A 23816-nucleotide genomic window follows, 5' to 3' on the forward strand; every position below is an offset into this window, starting at 1 on the left:
TCCATCTCTTAACCATCTCTTAACTATTCATTCAATTTCATTTTTTATTTTTAATTCCAACAAATTCAATTAATAAAAACACACTTCATTAAAATAAAATAAATATTACAACTTAAAAGCCTAAAAAATAGAAAAAAATAGAAAAAAATACATAATTTAAAATCCTAAAAAATAAAAAAAGTACATAATTTAAAATCCTAAAAAATAAAAAAAAATACATAATTAAAATACTCTAAATGAAACTATAAAAACTATTCCGCCGGCGAATCATCATCCCCCGAAGTCGGCGATGCAGCTATACCAAGTTGAGCTCTCATATACTCAATTCCGGCCATATGGGCTGCAACTTGGCCAGGATTCATTTTTGAGAGGTCCGCCATCGTGGCGACTAGGTACATATTAGGGTGTGCGAGCCCGTGCCCGTGCCCGTGCCGGAGCCCGAGCCCTCGCCCGCCTGGCTTGGTCCGCCGCGGCCCATCCCTCTCGCTCTCGCTCTCCCCCTGGCTCTAGCCGCCTTCGCCGCCTTAGTCCCTTGCGGCCAACGTCGTGCACCGGAAGAAGACCCCCCTACATCATCGGTTGGCGTGCCCTCACGTGAGGTGTTGCCTTCGCCGCCATCACTAGACGAGTAGTGGCCACGCGCCGTGCGCTTCGTGCGTTTCGAGCCCGACTCGACACCGCCAGCCCACCTGTCAAGGTGGTGGACTTGCGACCAAACATCGACAAGCTTGAAATCTTTGCCGACGTCGTCTTTGAAGACCCGCAACGCCGCTCTTAGAATGTCGGCTCCACTGGCTCCGCTCTGATAATTCGCCTCTTCTCCCCTGTATATCGCGCAATTTTTTTTGACATCTCTGTCGCTTCGCTCCCAATGACTGCGGAGCATCTTCACGTTGTGGAGAACGGTATTTGTCGGCCTTCGTGCGTTGTAAACTTCAGTGACTTTTAGCCAAAAACACTTGTGGGTTTGTTGATTCCCGACGACAGGATCGTACGAGACGCTGATCCAAGCGTCGTACAAAGCCAACGTCTCGGCTTGGCTGTATGCATGACGGCTGCCGTCTCTCACAACCTCTGTATCCGCTGCCTCCTCTTCCTCCTCGGCATTGACGCCGAGACTGAGGCTGATCCTGCCAGAGCCGGAGCCTCCACCAATTGGCCAGTCGGGCAAACTGCGTTCAGGCGCCAAAAAATTCTACGGAATTTGGGATAATCCCGGCGATTGCCCGTACCTCTGGGGGAGGGGAGGGACGATAGTATGCATCCACATCAAAATGTGGTGTTTGGTACGCCGGCGGGGTGGTCGAGCCTTGGGTGCCCGGCGACGAACCGGGAGTACCCAAACAGTTGTACATGCTCGCCCAATCGTCGAACGAGTTCAAGTCGAACCCGACGGAGCGCCGCCTGCCGGAGCCTCCGGAGCCGCCGCCGCTGGAGTTTCCATCGCCGGACATTTTTTCAACAATTTGAGAGTAGTGGGCCGGCGAGTGGGCGTCACGCAATGCTCCAGCGCGCGCCACGTGGGCGCGTGCGTCGTCTCGCCGGCTCGAGGCCGGCCTCGCCGGGTCGCGTCGCGCGACGAGATGTCTCGTCTCGTCGAGACGAGACCGAGCCTGCATCGAGCCCGCGTTGCGGATGCTCTTATCATTTGAATGTTGCATTACATTAGATGAAAATAATAATTAAAAAAAGGAAAATCGATCTGCAAATTCAGCATAATGTTTGTTTGTTTTAGCCTTTTAGGTGATATAAATTAAAGTTTCATAAAATATAATATATAAAGAATTATACTAGTACTAATGCAATAATTCCATTTTCATTAATCAATTCATGAAAATAGGTAGTTTAGTAAATTAAATTACTTTGTGTGTGTTTTTATTAAGTAAATACCCGCCCATTGTTTTTCAGAAAACCATAGGTCCATGACCAACTACAGTCTACAAATGTTCAAAACCATTTCACACTAAAAATGTTAGTAATTCTGATTGAGTGTAATTGAATGTTCATGTGCCAATAGTACCTAAAGAGTTAAAAACAACCAAAGTAGCTTATTAAGTGACAGCCAACGAAATTCATTCCAAAAATATGGTGTGCATCTGCTGTAGTCTTAAAAACATTGCATTTTCATTACACGGATTATAAATTACAATTTCAACATCAACCAGCCATTTTCTTAAGAGTTGAATTGTGACGACAACCGGGATGAAAGAAGCCGATGACACGAAAGAATCCGATATGATCCCGGACGCGGAGGTGCCGGAGGAATTCAAGTGATACGGGATGAATTGAGGGAGAGTTTGATTGGCACTTTTACAAACGTAGCCATCCACAGTGATGCGGTCAAGATGCTGGTTACACACAATTTAGTTAGGATTTTTACTATTACTGACCCGATGGATACTTTGAAGATAAGCTATCGGATTGCTTCCACGATGGATACTAGGAGGGATCTAAGCCTTCGGATAGCTGAAGCGAGGGATACTAGGATGAATATAAGCCTCCAGATAGCTGCTGCAACCACTCTCGACAAAATTAAGGAGTGGGTTCTTTTTGTCGATTCTCATCCCAAAACTGGTAACAAAATCATGAACTACCTCGATGAAATGTTGAAGGCACGCGATGCTCGGGCAGTGGAAGAGAGCATCGGCGCAATACTGAATCTGTGTTCCCTCTCGGGTAACATAGAGCATGCCGTTGAAAAAGGTATGGTGGAGACGTTGTTGGGAAACATCAGGAGCAATGTGTTTGGGGATGATATGCTACGAATTCTTGCTGTGTTTTCGACCTGCAGGAGTGCGGTTATTGAGATGGCCGAGCGCCAGGCCATCACCCACTTGTCCACATTCATGAGGAGAAATTCTAGTCCGCAAAACGAAGAGAATTTCGTGACCATCCTTCATGAGATCTGCTGCATCTGTCCTGGCACGTGGTACGAAATGACATCACTAGAAGATGATCGTTGTTTGTTCCGTCCCCCCGGTCGTTTCTTCTCTCGCCTCGTTGAAAAAGGCTCTCCAACCTCCAGATTCAAAGCTAATGGCATACTGGCCAGGATATATCAGGACGAGTGAACCAGATTCGATTCAACAAAGGTACTAGTTAACTTAGCCTTTTCATTTTCAATTCAACAACACTCCTATTGCTTTTGAAACTTGAAAATGGATTCACTTATACTGGCAGCTACATGGACAAGAGGCAGAGTTGTCATTGCTCCCGTTATAATTAATTATTTTGGTTGAACACTAAATGTTGATGTTTTAGTTATTTAAGTACTGGTGCTACTTTCTTATCATTTTCTCCTCTGTCCCTATCCAAATACAATGGTGCTTTAGTTATTCAATTCCTTTGCGTTTATCATCGGTTATCATCAATCTATGTATATGCTCAGGGCAAATCTATAGATATAATGAGTTAGTTGGCTTTGTTTTAGTCTAAATAAAGGCCCAATAAATATAATACTACTAATTAGTTTTAGTAATTAGGACTAATTGACGACTTAGATACAAAATCCAATTTCTTACTACACCGTCATTAAGTCTTAATACATGGAGTAGTATATTTATTCTTCAACCAATTCATAGCAAAACCATATATAGAGAAGCAAGTCCTTTGACATTTTGGTAGTTAATTTAAATGGATCAATAAATAGGTAAATGTTCAAAAATAATCAACATAAGTAAATTACACCCCCTTTTTTCGATGAGAGAAAAACGTCCAACAAAAAACAAAACAACACAACAAAAACAAAACTAACCAACGTTCTACATCAAGCACAGAGACACTATACTCTAATCCAACAAGAAAACAACATCAAGTGATCGACTAAAATCGGAGGTTTATGATAAGAAAAAATGAAATATACTCCCTCCATCCCAGATAATTCGTCCCAGTTTTCCATTTCGGTCCGTCCCACATAATTTGTCCCACTTCACTTTTACCATTTTTGGTAGTGGACCTCATATTCCACTAACTCATTCCTACCCACGTTTTATTATAAAACTAATATATAAAGGTAGGGCCCACATTCCACTAACTTTTTCAACTCACTTTTCATTACAATTCTTAAAACCCGTGTCCAGTCAAAATGATCCGAATTATCCGGGACGGAGGGAGTATAAAACAAACTAAAATGGGATTACATTCTTATACCCTAATCTCTTTTGAGTGACTTTTCATTCTTCGTACCCAAATTTCTTGCATTCTCCATACCCAAATTTCTCTTGAGTGAAAGAAAAGTGGGAGTGAAAAAAATGGAGCTGAAATATGAACAATCATCATCTACTTTCCCATATAAATTAACTAATTCTCTAACAGTTCTCTTCTCCTTGGAATAGTAAAAAAAGCGCTTATCATGTGATAACATCAACATGCCACCATTTTCATAAATTTTCATAGGTTGACAACCCATTTTGTAAGCATAATTATAACCACGAGAATGCATGCCATATTCTTCATAATAAGGCTTCATCTCAAACAATTTTACCTTGATCCAACATTTCTCCATTTGTTCATATTCCCTCAGCAACCATATCTCATTAATATATGGTTTATTACTATGATAACACAGGCAATCCCCCAAACCATACAACTTCCCATCACCTGGACTCAAACCACACACTTCCCCTTCACATGTAAATGTGATTTTATTAAGAGGTGCGGGAAAGGTGCTAACACGTTCTGTTTCAAGATCAAAACAACAAACATAAGGAATCCACGTCCGACTTTCAACTAACCAATGGAGATTGCCTCTAAAAAATGCACCACAAATGGAGGAGTTGCAATAACCACCATACAAGGGGAGAGCGGCTTCAACGACTCTCCACATTGATCCTGCTTTAAGAGTGTATACATGAAATCCGGATTCAAGGTCAAGATAGACAACTTTATGTTGTCCGCTTATTTTGCTCACTCCAAATCCAAAACGATCTCTCTCCCGAACCACACGCCCATGGAGCTCAACAAAGTCACGGGTCATGGGATTACACACGCAAAGATGATCATCCATAAAAGCATTTTTTACAAGAAGCAGAAGCAGACCATTGGCAGAACATTGTATTATTGATTCTCGACGAAAATCAAACTTGGTGATTGGACCATGCTCAGTAAGAAGATTACTTGAAAATGGCTTGAACTCGTCGTCCAATTTGAAAACATGAAACCAATTTGAACCCCGCTTGGTAGTGGAAACCGCTAGGGCGGGGCTGAATCTAGAAAAATAAGACGTGACAAAAACGTCGTTCTCAATGAGATTAAGCCATGATTTACAAATGCATTTGCAAACGGCAATGCTTCGAAAAGAGAGTCTCAAGAGGATATTTGTGATGATTTCTAATGGTAGGTATGGCTTCATATTTTAATGGATGAATTTGGTCTTTCTTTAGAGATCACTCTCTATTTTTCTGTAAAAAAAATAAACAATATATATAAGCAGAGATTTACGAACACTAAAGAAATCTTAAAAAATTGTACTATCATTATTAACTTCAACCAACATATAAGTGCTACTCCCATTCTAATAGGAGACGTTTTAGGAAGCATTCCAAAAACAATATTACTGAAGACACAATATCATACTAATATGAAGTTCGAGTGTGCATCACTGAATCCTCATAATTGAAGCCTTGGTTCGGGTCGGGCTCTGTGGCTAAGAGTTCAATCGATAGCTCTGCACATTTTGTGTGAGCTCGATCAAAACCTCTGATGTTATGTGATTTGCAAGGTGCAAAACACATCCCCATATAAAATTATAGAAGAGATATGTTTGAAATAAAATTCAAATTTATAACGAAAGTTTACAGTGATTAAAATTGTACACCACCGCTCTCTTTCTCTCCACCAATTTTGATTATTCTCACCAAAGATAATGTCATATTTATAAGATTTATGGGCTAATTATGTATCTTGTTCCTTATTAGTATGATATTACATATGGATAGACATAATATGTTGTGTGAATTAGTGTGGTTATATTTTCTAAAGCGTGTTATGCATTTTGAGAATATGTTACTAACTATGCATTTCGGAAACGTGTATCATGTTTCATATTCTCCAAAGTTATAAGACTTATTTCGAGATGTAAAAAATGTGGCACATTTACTCAATTTTGCAATTTAATTTTCAGATTTTTATTGTATTTTTATGATATTTTGGATTCTTCGGATCAAATTTCATAGTAGTTTGGATTTTTGGCCAACTCGGATCGGATCATTCATGTTCATAAAATTTGGAATTTTTTGGATCGGATTGGGCCATCGGATTGGGCCAATAATAAATTCCCAAAAGGGATTAGGCATTTAATCAAACAATTCAGTCAAGAACAAATTCAATAGCACAAATATTTTGGCTATATAAAAACCAGTCTATGCCCAAGGCATCACCACCTTAATTTTTTTTTTCTGAAATCAAATCATCAAAGATATGAGAAGAAGCTTTTAGATATACACACTCATACGCAGTGGCGTATCCAGAATATTTAATTCGGGGGTGCGAAATATATAATAAATAATTATATAACTCTTAAATAATTGTACATCTTAAAAGACTATTCAATTTTTAAATTGCATGTTTTAAAATACAAATAACACTTATTTTATAATACAATTATACTAACAATTTACGACAAATTCACTCGATGTGAATATATAAATTGAGATAATTATATGTTGTTTACCTAAACAAAGTACTCCTTAAATAATCTTCAAAATAAAATTCTATAATAAATACTACGTGTAATACAATTTATTTAGCAATATATGTTACAATAATCATTCGATATGATATAATCCTATATTGTTTATCTAAATAAAAACTAAATTATCAAAAGAATTGTATATTTATATCAAAAGATAATAGGATAGAAAGAAGAAGGATTGACAACTTATTCAGTCTTATAAATTATTTAGCCAAAACACAGAGTACAAATTTAGATTAAAAAATACAAACTATTCATTAATACTTCCTCCGTCGGCGAATAAAAGTCTCATTTTTTCATTTTAGTCCGTCCGCGAATAAGAGTCCCAGTTCACTTTTACCATAAATGGTAATAGGGTCTCACCTTCTACTAACTCATTCCACTGACATTTCATTTAAAACTAATATATACAAGTGAGACCCCTATTCCACTAACTTTTTTCCACCCACTTTTCTTAATATTTTTTAAAACCCGTGTCACCCATGAATGAGACTCCTAATGGCGGACGGATGGAGTATAAATTAAAATTGTGATAAAGAAATAAGTGTATAAATTGAGATAAAAAAGAAAAATAGACATAAACCACAAATAGAGTAAAAGAACTTGATGTCATGTTGAACCTAGAAATGAGAGTGGTAGGACTCGACATGCCTACCAAATGAAAATTTTGTTGCTCTACCACCTGATCTCATGCAATTATAGTGACTTATACCTCAATATTAATACTACTACTATTAACTACGAAGTTATGTTGTACCCCCAAATCACCCCCTGAATACGCCACTGCTCACGCTACACTAATAGAAAACCATTCTCTCAAATGGAATAAGACACAGAATGTAAGTTTGTAATATTTCTAATCATGTTTAAAGTTTGAAATATCATAATTTTGAGCCAAAGTTCGTAATTTTAGGATCAATATCCCAAAAAATAATGACTAAGTATGGAAAATTCCTTTGCATTTCATTCTTAAAATATTGTCTGTGTGTGTGTGTTCACCTCAATCTCAATAGTCTAGACATGATCTAGAAAATACTCCATGCGATGAAGCATTTGAAACTCAAAAAGAGTAATTTGGAGCTATGTTGTGAAGATACAATCTCCTTCAAGGTGCCAGGGAGGTTCAAATGTCCGCTCGCCAAAAAACTCATGAGCACCTTGCAGGAGATCGCATGAGTATTGTCTTAAATCTTAATCATGTCTTGATTATCTAGTTTGAGGTCGTAGGATGAATACAAGTCATATTCCAGCCCAATCTTTTTAACTGCAGAAATTAATTTTAATTATTTTAAATAATGTATCCAATTATATTAAATTTTAATCTAATAAAATAATTTTAACTAAAATCAACTCGTTCTTCGTATTGCTGTATTGTGTTTATTTTCTTAGTACTTTCTACTAATTTTGAGTTTATTTGCAGACTCTTCCTCATTTTTTTAGGGTTGATTTTTTCTTTTTAATCAAGAAATATTAAATTTTTATTTTATATAATTGAATTTTTTTTCTCATCCATTTTAATTCAATTACAGCTACATACTTCAATCATTTAAAATATGTGTAAATGACCAAATTAAATAAACGGCCAACTAAAAATTGTCGCCACACTATATATCATTGCACATAAAGCCAATTTTATCTCATTCATTAAATTTTTTATATTATCCATTGTACTTCGATGGACCTACTCACACACACACACACACACACATTTTTTATTCATAGTATCATGTTTAATTATAGTAATAAACTATTGTTTAGATTAGTATACCACCATTAAACAAATTTTCGATAATATTACAAAATCAATTTTTCTACGTCACATTTCAGATACACCACGGAATATTAAATCTGTTCTTGAAACTTGATCTCGTTTCATTATTGAAAAAATAAATATTTTAGAATTGTATTAGTACCAGTTTATTACTAATACATTTAAACTCCATATAAATTATATAATATTCCACTTCGTAAAATATTGAGCCAGAAATATTACTTCTAATATTTATCATATGTCACATCAAAAAACCCTTATTAAACCGGGTACTTATGATTCATATCAATCAATCTGCACTATTTATTGTCCTACCATTTAATCCATCACAGACATTTTAAAATTTAATCAAGTACTACTATTATGTGGGTGTTTCTTTTAATGAAAAGTATTTTACCCAAAGTTAATTGTACTTTATTTCGAGACAAAAATAAAGTTGATTGTACTAACATTATCCCGACATTATGAGAAAGAACTAGGTTAGGAGGAGATAAGATTTGCTCAACTTATGAATTTTTAAATTTTATACTTTATGTCCAATACTTCACTCTAACTTTAACATTCCACAACTTAAAGACACAGTGCCATCACATCACTCAATTTTAATATATATACTAAGATTTAGAAAAATAATTTATCAAGCAAACAAAGTTTATGGTGTTTAAAATACAAATATCATTTTCTATTTTATTCTATTTTTTATTTTATTTCATCTTCATCAAAATTTCATCAAAATTCTTTGAAACCAACAAATGGGAAGGATCTCATTGCAATTTTCTACATTAAGAATTTAAATATGGGCAAATAACTGAAAAATCCATAGCCAAATTTTTTTGTCCTACAATTTTATGTTAATTTATTATTTTTCCCATATTAATTATCTATTGCTCATTTGTGATATGTTGTAAATTCAGCTCGCATTCGAAATTGATGACATTACTATATGCTCTATATTATGTGCTATGTTGACAAAAAATTGAAAATTCATAAAAACAAACAAAAATTTGGAAAAATATGAACCGTTGGATTTAACTCATAATATATTTTCTGTCGTACTACCTCTGTCCACCAAAATTTGTCTCACTTTTCCATTTCCGTCCGTCCCCCAAAATTTGTCCCATTTCACTTTTACCATTTTTGTTAGTGGATCTCATATTCCACTAACTCATTCATATTCACATTTTATTACTCCCTCCGTCCCACTTTAGGAGTCCCGGTTGAGTTTGGCACGGATTTTAAGAAATACAAAGGAAAGTTGGTGAAAAAAATAGTGGAATGCGGGTCCTACTTTTATATATTAGTTTTATAATAAAATGTGAGTGGAAAAAGGTAAGTGGAATGTGAAGCCTATTACCAATTATGGAATATTTCAACCGGGACTCCTAAAGTGGAACACCCAAAAGTAGTAAACCGGAACTCCTAAAATGGGACGGAGGGAGTATAAAACTAATATACTCCCTCCGTCCCAGATTAAGAGTCACTTTTTGCCATAAAAGTCCGTCCCAGTTTAAGAGTCACATTTAGTTTTATCCATATTTGATCATTCAATTTTACCCCATTATTCATCAAAATTACATCAAAATGTCATTATCTATACTTAAATAAACCAAAACAAAAATTAAAAGTCAAAAGAGACCCACCTTCAACCAACTTTACCATCTCACTTCATTTATTACACACTCTACCATCTCACTTCATTTATTACACACTTCAACTCTTTCTTAAAACCCGAGCCATAACAATAAGTGACTCCAAATATGGGACGGAGGGAGTATAAAAGTAGGATCCACAAATCCACTAACTTTTTCCACTCACTCTCCATTACATTTCTTAAAAACCGCGTCCGGTGAAACCGGGACGAATTTTCGTGGACGGGAAGAGTATCTATCTGACGGTCCATCCAAAACACACAATTGCACGTGGGATAAAGCTAATGTGCGCCGTCACACTCACGAAGTGCATTTGCCGCGTATGTTATCGATTTCACCAAATGGATAACGCTTCCACAAAATAAACAAGGGCTCCTCCATCACTACACGACAACACCTAAACTAAAAAACAAAAATTAAATATTTTAAAATACTCTCAAAAAATACAGGAATATTATATTATATTAATATTCCCCTGCAATTAATCATCTCGTACGGGCTGCGGAGGGCGCAATCAACCGTCCGGCGTCAAATCCGACGGCCCGGCACTTAACGCCGTAACCTGCGTCGACCGCGAGCGCTTTCGACGGAAACGACGCCGTCGCGGCGTTGGTCGTCCGCCGGTACGGTCCGAGCCACTTGCTCTGCATGAAGCGGTGCTTCCTCCACGGCGGCAGGTGGAGCCCCCGGCTCTTCAGCGACCGTTTCGCGGCGTCGCTCGCCGATCTCAGGATCTGCTTCAGATCGTCGATTTTTCCGACGAAAACCCTCGGCAGGAGCTGCAGCATCCGCTCGTAGGCGATCGTCGGCCGCGCGATCTCAAATTCCGCCGCGAAATCCAGATCGACGAAGTACCGCGCCGGCGACGGATCCGCTGTCAGGACGTCGATGAATTCGTAGCTGCCGGCGGTGAGTCCGCCGCAGCTCGGCCACTTCGTCTTGCAAATCGCCGCATTGTAGCCACAATTCCTCAGAAACAACATCACATTCCTCCGCAGGATCTGCTTCTCCGGCGATCCAGCGCCGCAGGAGTAGATCTGAACCGCACTCGCCGCGCGAGCAGCGAGCGCGTTCCTGAACTCGTCCGTCCGATCCACCGCGATCGGAGTGATCGGATCTGAATTCCGGCAGCTCGGCGATTCGGAGGGAAAATCGGTCTCCGAATCGGAGCCGCAGCAGCAGTCCGGCGACGATTTGAAGCCGAAGAAGAGCTCGGAGAGGCTGTCGCCGTCGTCGTCGGCGGCGGCGCTGTGCTCGCTTCCGCTGCTGAATCCGACGATCCGCGCCTTCACCTTCTCATCCAACGGATCAGTGACTCTCTTCATCCTCGTCAAACTGTACATTTTTGAAGGGAGAAAGCTAGGGATTTGGGATAATAAATGGGGATTAAGCAGGGGAATTTGGGGGGAATATTCGAAGCATGAAAATAGGGAGAGAGGAAATGAGGTTTTATATTGATGGTGGTGGAAGAGGATATACTGGGTGTATGCGAGTCCATTCGCGTGCTGAATTTTAGTGGTTGGAGCATCAAGCATATCCGTTTCATTGTTCTCCCTCGGCACGTTGTCAGGCCCTGATTGGCCCACGTGGCGACCACATGACTTATCTGGCACGAGCGATCCACGTGTTTGCACGAGGGCGGAGCGAATTGGGATGGGTGTTTGATTTGTTGCATGGAAATTTTGTAAATTATTTACGATTTTTATAAGAATAATTTAATTATATGTGTATTTATCTTGGACATATGTATATGCACGTAATCGAGCTAGCTCATTTTCTTATTTTAAGAAAGTCCAAAGAATGTTTTGTAACCGAGTAGTTAGTGAGTGAGTTTACGTGATGGCATTAATGATTAATAAAGGGTAGGTGTTGCAAGGTAATAAGGATAAGAAAAATTAAATGTTTTGATGTGACATTGATAATTGATATCGATAAGTATTAATCATGTGTAGGGTTAATTTGGCTATGTTTATAGCATTGTCTAACACAACAAGTAAGTAACATAAAAGAAGGATGTGTACTTAATTTAATGACTTACTACTAACATTTTATTTTGTTTGCATTTGTATATCTCTATAGGTTCGCGACAGTGTCATAGGCAGAAGCCACTTTTTTCCCACATGCGTTACTAGTTAAAATAAAAATAAAAATAAAAATTCAAAGTAAATAAATGTACTAATTAGAATAGCACATAATGAAGTCATGACATTGTTAGTTTAAATTAAAATAAAAGTACAAAGTAAATAAGTGTACTAATTAGATGAGCACATAATGAAGTCATGAATAGGGGCCCGCTGCTGATACAGGATATGGATAAAATTACTTAGCTTCGAGGAATAGGACATGAGAAATTTGTCTTATATGTGGAGAGATGTTGTATTTTTCAAGTCCTGAAAAATAGGAAAATTCATTTTTTTTTTGCTATTTGAACTAATCAATGCTACTGATATTTTATACTCAGACACACCAAAATTTGATCAAAATCAAAAATTTTCAGACAATTTAACATTGATTTTATCTTACATACTTTTTACTTATAATTTGTTTAATTTGTTAATCATAACGTCTGGATTTGGATGGGAGATAGTGATATACTACTAAACATGGATATTGGATAATGCAAATAAATATATATGGACTGAATCTTGGTCCCATTATCCATCTCATCATAGTTATTCTTCTTCATAAAAAATAGAGGATAACGATTTCGAGAGATGATGAACATGGCTCTTGGTGAAAGCTAAGGGTTAGCAGAAACTAGAGAGAGAGAGAGAGAGAGATAACTTGAAAGACAATTTGGAATAAGATAGACGTGTTGCTCGTGGAGGTGTGACACCATCTTAGATATTAATTAGAGGATTGTATTTTGGAATTAATAAGATTATTACATTCGCTTACGTGTTCAAGATCTTTCCATTAAAAAAAAGAAGAAGAAAGGCGTGGAGTTATATAGTATTGTGATGTACAAAGTTCCTATTGTTGAATTTTATGTGGACTGATATATTTAGTTATGTTGGGCTGACTCAATTATAATAAATGTGAGGCCCAACAATTATGTGTAAGCAGCCCAATGCTTACTCCAGCCCGTCACTCTCTTGTCTCAACGATGGCCGCCACGTGTCCTTGCTCACTCGGATCACGAGCCACAATCGTTGGATCTGTGGTTATGTTAGTTTGTGAGAGAAATAGAGGAGCCGACTCCTCATCTCTCTATTCTAATTTCTTTACTCTCTCTTTCACTCAAAAGTGTGATTCTCTCTTCCTTCTTTCACATGGCCTAGTTAGTCGTTGTTGCGACCTGAGCCATTCTCTGACTTGCTTTGCCTTAGTGTCTTTCTATTGTTACTTAGATCCGAGAGGATCTTGTGTTGTTGTTCTAACCTCTCTATCTTAAGTGTGCAGGTTCCTATTGGCAAGAGCTTGGATTCCAGATTGGTCAAGAATCAATAGAATCAACTAGGATCCCAATTAGGGCTTACAATCTGTAATAGATAGTTAGTTAGCTTTGTAGATTACTTGTAATCTTGTATTGATTGCATTGTAATTGGCTTGTAACTCTGAGATTAGCCATCTCAGATCATTTGCAATAAAAGAGGTTCCGGTAATTAGTGAATCCCGAGTGATCTGATCCGAATAAACTTAATATAGATTGATATTCCTATATATAGATATATCTGCATAAACAATGTGAGAATATAGACGACTTTAATCTATAATACATCTTTGATTGATATTCTCCTACCGATATTCTTAGAATACTTTATATGATTGAATTACTTTTTAGTATAGCGTGTATAATTTAGAATCTATCTAGAATTTTGCATCACTCTTGATACTCACATTTTTGCATCTATGAGTGATTCTGAGCAATCTTCATAGAAATTGGAATACGTTCTTTATTACTTCTCGGCAGCGAGTTGTTATTCAATTGGACAACATTTCATTTCAAAGTATCCGAATTAGACTCTTAGCTATTGTGATATACTAGTATGTCTTGTTATCAACTTTCTATTGTTGAGTTTTCTAGTTTGTAGTTCTTCCAATCTTCTTTTTAGTCATATAGCTTTACATGTGGTGACTTACTCAGTATGCGGTCGACTGACCCACCGCGGGCCAACGAGAGCCGGGAAACACCATTAGTTTAGGTAGTGTGTAATGAGAGCTGATAGAAAGAAATACTAGCATGTACTTGTTGGCTAAATTATTGTATTGTCACCTTGTGTGCTATATATCGCGCATCACAATTGGGGTCCGATTGAAGCCCTTGCGTGGGCGACCTTGATATATGAGACACGTGTCTATGTTCTGTATAATTTCATGAGTTGTTCGAGCGAGTAAGGTAAAAAAGACGTTGCATAGCATTTTTGGAAATTTTTGGAAATCCACTTCTTAGCTAAAGTAGCTCTTTCCATTTGATTCTTTATTTTGTCATCAAATTAGAGTTTTAACCTTTGCCACTATTATATTCTGCATTTTGTGGACAGTTTCTTGGATCTCATGATTTTGAATTTAATAAAAGACATACATTACCCAGATGAATGTCCTTTCAAAATAAATAAGTTCATTATTTATTGGCTATGAGATCTTTTTTCTTTTTTATTAGTTTTACTATTATCTATAAAAAAAATTGTCTGAAGAGTCGAATCTTTGTAACTCGAATTTGGGCACTTTTATTTTGTTTTTTAAAGTAGTAATATATACATATTGAAATTGTGAGATAAAAATAATAGTCACTACGGTGTTCAATAGTATGATTTAATGATTAGTGATCAGTCTTAGACTATATTCACCCATAATGCAATAAAAAAGATTAGATTGACTACTTTTACATGTAAACAATCAAATTTAAATTTATCTGCAAATAGTGCATAAAAAAAAAGTGACGAATTTATTATAGGTCGTTCATCCACAGATAACTCAACGAGTTGGATGAAAAAAAAATCTTTTTTAAGCATAAAGTGGAGTAGTTCACAAATTTGGGTTTAGCTTAGTTTGGGCCTCAAGATGATGGCCCAACCAAATTGGATCACCGAAACAAATAGGGCTAACTATATGTTTATATATACAAATTGCAATAACTAATTTTCATTTTTGGCTATTATTTTTTAATGAATAGCAATGTTAATATAATAGCTAAATATATAAAAATAATCAATATAAGTAACTTACAACCTCTATAGACTGAGATTGAGATTTCTGTTTTTTATTTTATTCTCTCTCCACTTTAACTACTATTATATTTTTTAAAATAAGTGTAAAAAAAAGCCCAGCTAAAAATGGAAGGATAGGAGTACAACATACATGTGTTACAAAATAATATATGCATCTCTCCACCTATCTTTGTACCAACCATTTGCGTCAAATTAATTTAAACATCTTAATTCATCAAGTCAATTTAATTTTGGGCTAGCCCTATACTCCTATCCTAACACTATACTACTTTGCTTATTTAGTCAAAACCAATATTCAACCATATCTTAAAGAACTAAATTATGACTATAACATTAACAATGCTCTTAAAAATTTAATTTCACGTAAATGGAAATATTTTTTTTTGGGACCACCCATCACGGTGTTCTATGCCAATTCAAAATATCTCCATGCTAAGTTTTTTTGTTGTTAAGATTTAATTATTTTACTACATATATGTATATTAAATTGATAGCATTAATTAAAAGAGATGGGTAATAATTGGCATCGTACTAAATCTGCATTATGTATATTATAAGCAACAAAATACCAAAAAAGGAGGCGCTGCGTTTTTATTCATTCAACTCTAATTAGATTGCGCTTATAGTTAATCAAAATTGAACAATACCTAACTCAAAATCATGATAGCCAAGCTTTTAAACCTTAAATAGTAGCACTCAAATTATTTTTCCCATATACTATATTTAAGCTTTATTCCTAATTGATATTATTAGAATTGAAAATAAAAATATAACTAAGAATTAGTTTAGGATTTATTAGTTATTATTTTGTGCCTATGTATAAGGCTTTCCATTGTATTTTGCATCAACACTTTACAAAATGTAGTCTATAAATGAATTTTCCCGTTTTCCCATATCTCTCTCTATCGATACTTTCAATTTCTTCTTCTTCTTCCTCTAATGGAGATTTCTCCATTATCTCAATCCAATTAGACAATTCTCACAATCCAATTCTACAATTCTAACACATTTATAGACTACATTTTGTAAAGTGTTAATACAAAATACAATGGAAAGTCTTATATATAGGCACAAAATAACAATTAATAAATCCTAAACTAATTCTTAGTTATATTTTTATTTTCAACTCTAATAGATATTATAATAATTTCAGTTATTTAAATTTCGAGTGCATAGCTCACTCATAATGTCATCCATTTTAGTATATTATTACTAAAATGACATGCACAATAAACTGACAATGAAATATCAAATAAATAATAAGTAAATTGAAGTTTGACTAGATACCATTGGTGCATTTTAGGCTTTTCAGCATATTCGTGTATTTATTTCCATCTGATACGCTGCAATTGAGCAATAAATATATAGCAAAATATATTAAATATATTTTTCAAACTCAGTAAAGTCTAACTACACAAATAATTGAAAATGACCTAAATAAATTTCATAGGATATTATTCTGAGTTACTGAAAGAATTAGTAATAAATACTTAGTCCACGATTTATTACCCCCACACACATATACATACGATGACATACACACACTCATTTACACATTTTATGTATAGTAAAGTTTTTTTGTGTTGTGGAGAATATATATTAAACTATACTAGTTTTTATGAATTCCTACAATAAAAAATAAAATCGTCCCAATATTTGGTAGTCCTCTACTCCCTCCGCACCACAAAGATTGTCTCATTTTTTCATTTCGGTACGTCCCATAAAGTTTGTCCTATTTCACTTTTTACCATTTTGGTAGTGGACCCTATATTCCACTAACTCATTCTTACTCACATTTTATTATAAAACTAATATATAAAAGTAGGACTCACATTTCACTAACTTTTTCAACTCATTTTTCATTACATTTCTTAAAATCCGTGCCTGATCAAGGTGGGACAATCTTTGTGGGGCGGAGGGAGTATAATTTTTTTATTGTTCGTCCACTACCTTATAAATTAACCCACATAGAATCTAATTACTTATCTCCACAATTTTTAAATTTTGAAACTTAAAATATAGTCAACTTTGTCCTCTAGATTCTAGAATACCAAATATTATAAATTATAATTAAATAATATATATACGCCCGGCCATTCCTCGCAAACGACGTCGTGGCGTAAGCATATACTTCAGCATTTCTTCTTTACCACTCCCGTATTCTTCCTCTCCAAGAATGTTTGACACCATCCCCTTTATATATATATATATATACACACACGCCTATGTGTTTCTGTGTGTATATATATTATTTCAAGCTAGTCAAATACAAAATCCTAACCCAGAACAAAATCAACCTGACGAATTAACGATTTCTCTCTCTATCTCTCTCTTAAATAACTGCAATCAAATTGAGTGAATTCTGCCAGAATTGCTGGTTTTTGGAAGCCTCTGCCATGCACGACGGAGATATCCACGGCGGCGACGGTGCGGCTGCGCTGGATTTGAAGAATCTGAAGGTGATCTCGCCGCTCGGCCGGGGCGCCAAAGGCGTCGTATTCCTCGTACAGACGGAGCGCGGCGAGCTGCTCGCGCTCAAAGCAATGCTGCGATCCTCCATCGAGAAGAAGAAGAAGATCTCGAGCGCCGGCGACGGCAGCGAGTACCGGAGGATCTGCTTCGAACGAGAAGTGTTGGCGTCGTTTCACCATCCTCTGCTGCCGCGGCTGCACGGAGTTTTGGCTACTGATAAGATCGTCGGATACGCGATCGATTACTGCTCCGGCCGCGATCTGCATTGTTTGAGGAAGAAACAAACCGAGAAAATGTTCTCCGATGACATCATCAGGTAGATCTATCTCTCTCGGAATTAACGATTTCAATTTTCCGGCGTCGTTGTTGAGATTTCTCATTTGATTTTCGATTCAGATTTTACGCGGCGGAGCTGGTGCTGGCTCTGGAGTATTTGCACGGTTTAGGCGTGGTTTACCGAGATCTGAAGCCGGAAAACGTGATGATTCAGGAGAACGGCCATTTAATGCTGGTGGATTTCGATCTGTCGACGAAACTCGCTCCGAGATCTCCAGAAATCCGCTCAGTCTCCTCCTCCGATTCAGATCCGCTAGCGAAGAAACCGAAACCGAAACCGAAGAAGAAGAAGCTGTTCAGTTTCCGGAGCCGCCGCCGCGACTCGGGGATCTCGCCGGAGGAAACCGAAACCGAAACCGATTCCGACCTCGCGAGCACCGCGTCCGACTCCGTCGAGAAGTCGAACTCGTTCGTCGGCACGGAGGAGTACGTCGCGCCGGAGGTCGTCCTCGGCGACGGGCACGACTTCGCCGTCGACTGGTGGTGCCTCGGCGTCATGCTGTACGAGATGCTCTACGGAGCGACGCCGTTCCGCGGCGCGAACCGGAAGGAGACGTTCTACCGGATCGTGACGCGCGTCCCCGATCTGACGGGGGAGTCGACGCCGTTGAGGGGCTTGATCGGGAGGCTCCTCGAGAAGGATCCGCGGAAGAGGATCTCCGTCGCCGAAATCAAGGGCCACGATTATTTCAAGGCGGTTGATTGGGACGTGATTACGGAAATGCCCCGGCCGCCGTTTATTCCGGAGATAACGGACGTTGGGGACATGGACGGGATTGACGAAATTGACGTGGAGAAATACGTCGAAGGCGTGTTTGAGGAAAAAGTGGAAAATAATACGAATAAAAACGCGTGGGTTAATAAGAATCATCCCACGCAAATTCAGAATGATAATTTTTTGATTTTTTGATATTTTTTTTCTTCATCATATATGATTTTTGAAATTATATTATTAACAGATTATTATTTTATTATTTGTAAAATAGAAATTGATTTAATGTGTAGTGAATTACTTATATTTCATGACATTGCATGTGAATGTTTTTATGATTTTGAATGTGACTGAGCTTACTATTAGGACCACTTGTGTTAATTACCATCAATTGATATACTATTGTACATTATTGGGAAAAAAATAATAAAATTTTGGTTTAATTTTAGTTTGTGCTGAAATTTTGAAGATTGGGTAAAAAATTTATGAAATTTAATGTTATTGTTGATGTTATCACCAATGGCGGATCTAGGGGGGATCGCCCCCTCCGTGCGACTATTTTCCCCTTATCGGGACGTGAAATTACCATGTTCGCCCTTCCGTTTGTCTCCGGCGTCGCCCCAAACAACGAAAAAAATAGCCATGTCCACACTAAATCAAGCTTATACTACTCCATATATTCCGCCTTTTCCGTTTCCGGATCCTAGATCCGCCACTAGTTATCACGACTATGGTTTTCTGTTTGTAGTTTTTTTTTTATTTTTTATTTATTTATCGATTTAGCATGTTTCAAATTGATAATATGTTTAATTTATCTGTTAGATGTATAAGAAAATGATTAAAAAAAATTTCATTTGGTCACATCATTGTAGAATTTCTCTGATGATATATTAAACATAATTTCATCTAAATTAGATCTCATGAAAAAATGACTTAAAATTTATGATTTTTATAGATGGCCTTTAAAGTTTGGGATTGAACAATAATTTGACCATAAACCATAATTTTCTAATAGTTTATATTTATCTATCTAATACTCCTAGTTTGGTTGGTAAGTAATTGGAGTAACTTTTAAATTTAAAAATGAGTGGCCAAATGCGACGGAGTCCTAATTCACTTTATTTAACTAGAATAAAACAAGACCAAGTAATAGTTTAATACTACTATAATTTATTAGAGTTTTGGCAACAAATTAAGTCGACAGAAGTGACACATAATTTAATCATACATAGGTACAATTACAGTTGGGAAATCATGCCTTGATCGTGATCATCCATCCCATCCATAACCTCTTTTTCCATGATTTTTGTCACATGATCACATTTATATTTCTTATTCAATTTAATCATAGTGTCATATACCATACCACGTGTATCAATTTAATCAATCTATTGCATATTATTTGCAATGTATACACAATAAATACTACTCAAATCACATCATAGCTGCCAAATTTGAACTAATGAGTCCTCTCTTTTGAATTAAATATTTTCATACTAATCAACGTGGAGATTGCAAGAAAGCATGGGTAGATGTATGCTCCATGATTTGAAAGTAGTTGAGGAACATAATTTGATAGAATTTATTTAGTGAAAATGATTTGCAGTCTTAAGTCTTTTGATAGAATTTATTAAGTGAAAATGATTTGCAGTCTAAGTCTTAAGTCTTAAGTCTTGAGTCTTAATGAATGAATATGAGAGAACTTTTTGAATTATTTAATTAGATATTATTATACTATAATTTTGCAATGTATTTTTTAGAAAAAAACAAAATGGAGTTGGTCTTATTATTAATTTGCAGATCGAGAGAATGACCATGACATTTCCAGCCGGCTGTATAGAAAAATCAGACCATGTTGGTGTCTAGGTTCGGCCGGCCCTCTTGCACCCCCTCCGAAATCCATAACTAATACAGTAAACGAATAAATATTTAGAAATTGAGTGCAAATATAGTAGCAAAAATAATAAATATACACATAAAAGAGAATAAAAGACATACTAAATATGACTAACTAAAATGAAACTTTTCAAAAAGAAATACAACTCAATCGCAATGATACGAAAAAAGTACTATGTGAGCTCAGTTTCATTTAATCAATGTTTATCGATATTTATTTTGTTTTATATATTTAATTTGATTATAATATTGTGTTTGTTGAAATCGTCATGATGTATGAATGTGGCAAACAGCTCAGTTCATGTGGCCAAACAAAATTCTTATTTTTGCAACTGTTAACAATATAGCTTCATAAATACCAAAACAATTTCCACCAAACAGGTCGCATGCATTGGCCTCACACCTTCAATTGCATCACCTCATATATGTAGTATTCAGTTTAGTTGAGATTGTTTTATGCAATGACATTTCACCAAAAATAATTTAATATCTATGACTATTTATTAAGATGAATTGATCTATATTTAATTTGCTTGACCAGTTAAATCCACATATGCTCTATCATAGTACTCCCTCCGTCCCACAAAAATTGTCCCACTTTGATCGGGCAAGGGTTTTAAGAAATGTAATGGAAAGTGAGTTGAAAAAGTTAGTGGAATGTGAGTCCTACTTTTATATATTAGTTTTATAATAAAATGTGAGTAGAAATGAGTTAGTGGAATATGAGGTCCATTACCAAAAATGGTAAAAAGTGCAATGAGACAAACTTTGTGGGACGAACCGAAATGAAAAAAAGGGGACAATCTTTATGGGACGGAGGGAGTATGTTTTTGCGATTTAATTTATTAAGTAAACATCCCTCCCGTAGTCCAATGTATTGGGGATTTAGGAGCTAGGCTGTCAGGATGACTTAGTTTTCTTTTTAGACTCGATATTCCACATTATAATCCTTAAGTATGTAGAATTTTTTATATTGAAAAGGTTTTTATAATTTGTGTTTTAAAATAAACAACATTTTTATGTGCTAAAGATCATAATCTAGTGCTATATAAAATTTCATGTGATTAGATTTACTATGTTTTTAATTATGTGGCATTATCTGAATATGTTGTATATAAGTGTATTATGCAATGATAACATATCATATCTCTCAATGCCAATATGCACAAATCAAGAAATTGGATTAATTAGGTCATTTGATGGTGGAAAACTTAATTGCAATGATACTTCAAGAAAGTTTTTTGGTACCAACTTTATTTACTTTAAATATGATAAAGTCCAAAGTGCTTTGAATGTTCAATTACATCGATTTCAAGTCTAAGTTTATATTTCATGTTACAAACCTAACCTTGCACATGTAATGAGTACGAAACTTCTCTTCCCTTTATTGCAAATAGTAAAAAGCACTATAATTATAGCAAAATTAAATTTGCCAGCAAATTGAAAAAATAATTTATTTGAACTCATTTTTTCACCTCCATTATGCTCACAAGTCATTATAATAGTACTACTAATTAAACCAAAATTTTTAATGCAGTAATAAATACGCCACCACTACCATCACCGTATATGTTATTCAACTTTAACTAACTTAACGAAATTGTTTTACTAAATAATAATCGATTCATGCATTAAATATAACCATTCATTTATTCTTTAAATTATATAGGATAAATAATAATGTCAAAAAATTCAACATTAAATATAAGTAGTCATTAATTATATTTTTTCTTTGAATTTTCCTGAACAGCCACACAGCATATCTTTATTCTATAAACACTAAAAAAATGTAAGAATAACACAAGCATTGAATATATATATTAATGAATGATTGAAAGTGTATATTCTATTTGATGATTATAAAATTGCTTATTGAGAACTAGTTCTTTTCAAAAAAGTTGTTTCCCGAGACTTGAAAGGTTGCAAAGAAGAAGAAATCAAGATTCATATTATAAAATAAAATCAAATAAATTAGCAGAAACATTGGACTTTTAGTCGACAATTCTCCTTGGACGTCACACAATGAATCTTTCTTTGGTCGAATAAAAATATTAATAATACGCGTGGTTTACTTATATATGTGAGATATTAGAATTTTGAATGTGTATATTCACCTAATCATTAAGTCTTGTTGGAATTGACCAAAATATAGTTGCCAATTTGGAGTAACCCTTAACTCCAAATATATCATACGCAAAATATTCCAACCAATAACTTGGGTACAACTTCATTTCTATTGTTTCCCTTCAAAGTTAAATATTGCCAAGAAGTAGGACCAATTTCATTTGTTTTTTATGGAACAAATAGAAATTTTAATAACAGTGTTATAGTTAGGGATGTCACTTCCGTCTGAAATTCATGAACTGACTCAATAGCCCGACAATTTTAGAGTTACGACTGAAAATTTTAAATAAAAAATATCTTAATCTGGATAATTTGGGACCCGATAGGATTGATCCAAAGCGAATGAGTTCTCAAATTTCAAGTTGTATACTATATTCAAGCTCAATGTGTCCGACAGGCTAGCCCAAATCTAAACTTTTAAAATAACTATATTGACACTCCTAATTATGGTGTATTCAAAATTAAAAAATTTAAGGTACTAAACTCTAACTACTCTATAATTAAAACTCACAAATCAATACCCATTGGGTTGATATTCTAAACATTGGAATTTAGAAATGTTTGGCCCATACTTTACAAATGTTTGTTATTCACAAAATTGGCCCAAAATGCTAATATGTCAATAATATATTGAAGCCCAATTAGTATTTCTCTTTTCTTTGAATTAGCCCAATTATTATCTCATAGGGCTGTTTTATGAGACTAATTTGTGTTATGCGGTTTGCACAAGAACTTGCCAAAAATATAGAAGCAATTTCATTCGAAAATTCATGTTGGGGCATTTATGTGAAAATTGAATATTGAATACTTTCTGTGATTACTCTAAAGTTGAGATCATTTTACTAAAATGTCACGAACAAAATTGAATATTCACATACTATGTAAATCTGATATTTTGGATTTAAGTATCACTAATAAGGATGTTAGTGATGACTTTAAAAATACGTAGACTATTACAGTGACATTCAAATTATATACTGTATTTGTTAAAAAT

At 35.6% G+C, this 23816-nt stretch overlaps 3 protein-coding genes across 3 annotated transcripts; 1 reads left to right on the plus strand and 2 right to left on the minus strand.

The window, feature by feature from the left end:
• Positions 1-4150: 4150 nt before the first annotated feature.
• On the minus strand, positions 4151-5350 carry LOC148924199 (putative F-box protein At3g16210). The gene has a single exon (XM_089058650.1). It carries the CDS (start codon positions 5348-5350, stop codon positions 4151-4153), a length of 1200 nt encoding a protein of 399 aa, XP_088914776.1.
• Positions 5351-10080: 4730 nt separating this feature from the next.
• Positions 10081-11540, minus strand: LOC125187489 (uncharacterized). Its single transcript, XM_048084086.2, has one exon. It carries the CDS (start codon positions 11452-11454, stop codon positions 10597-10599), a length of 858 nt encoding a protein of 285 aa, XP_047940043.1. The 5' UTR covers positions 11455-11540; the 3' UTR covers positions 10081-10596.
• Positions 11541-17494: 5954 nt separating this feature from the next.
• Positions 17495-19061, plus strand: LOC125186918 (serine/threonine-protein kinase OXI1-like). The gene is made up of 2 exons (XM_048083406.2): positions 17495-18070; positions 18151-19061. Exons 1-2 carry the CDS (start codon positions 17679-17681, stop codon positions 18998-19000), a joined length of 1242 nt encoding a protein of 413 aa, XP_047939363.1. The 5' UTR covers positions 17495-17678; the 3' UTR covers positions 19001-19061.
• The last annotated feature ends 4755 nt before the right edge of the window (positions 19062-23816 follow it).

This window comes from Salvia hispanica, chromosome 5 (genome assembly GCF_029641045.1).
Source record: "Salvia hispanica isolate PSC_SH4W2 chromosome 5, Shi_PSC_v1, whole genome shotgun sequence".
In the NCBI taxonomy this organism is placed as follows: Eukaryota; Viridiplantae; Streptophyta; class Magnoliopsida; order Lamiales; family Lamiaceae; genus Salvia; species Salvia hispanica.

What these genes read in the sequence shown, in the direction of transcription:
- LOC148924199 (XM_089058650.1), bottom strand. Translation starts at nt 5,350, where the DNA reads ATGAAGCCATACCTACCATTAGAAATCATCACAAATATCCTCTTGAGA.
- LOC125187489 (XM_048084086.2), bottom strand. Translation starts at nt 11,454, where the DNA reads ATGTACAGTTTGACGAGGATGAAGAGAGTCACTGATCCGTTGGATGAG.
- LOC125186918 (XM_048083406.2), top strand. Translation starts at nt 17,679, where the DNA reads ATGCACGACGGAGATATCCACGGCGGCGACGGTGCGGCTGCGCTGGAT. An exon ending in TTCTCCGATGACATCATCAG is followed by an intron (nt 18,071 to 18,150) that starts GTAGATCTATCT and finishes TTTTCGATTCAG; the next exon opens with ATTTTACGCGGCGGAGCTGG.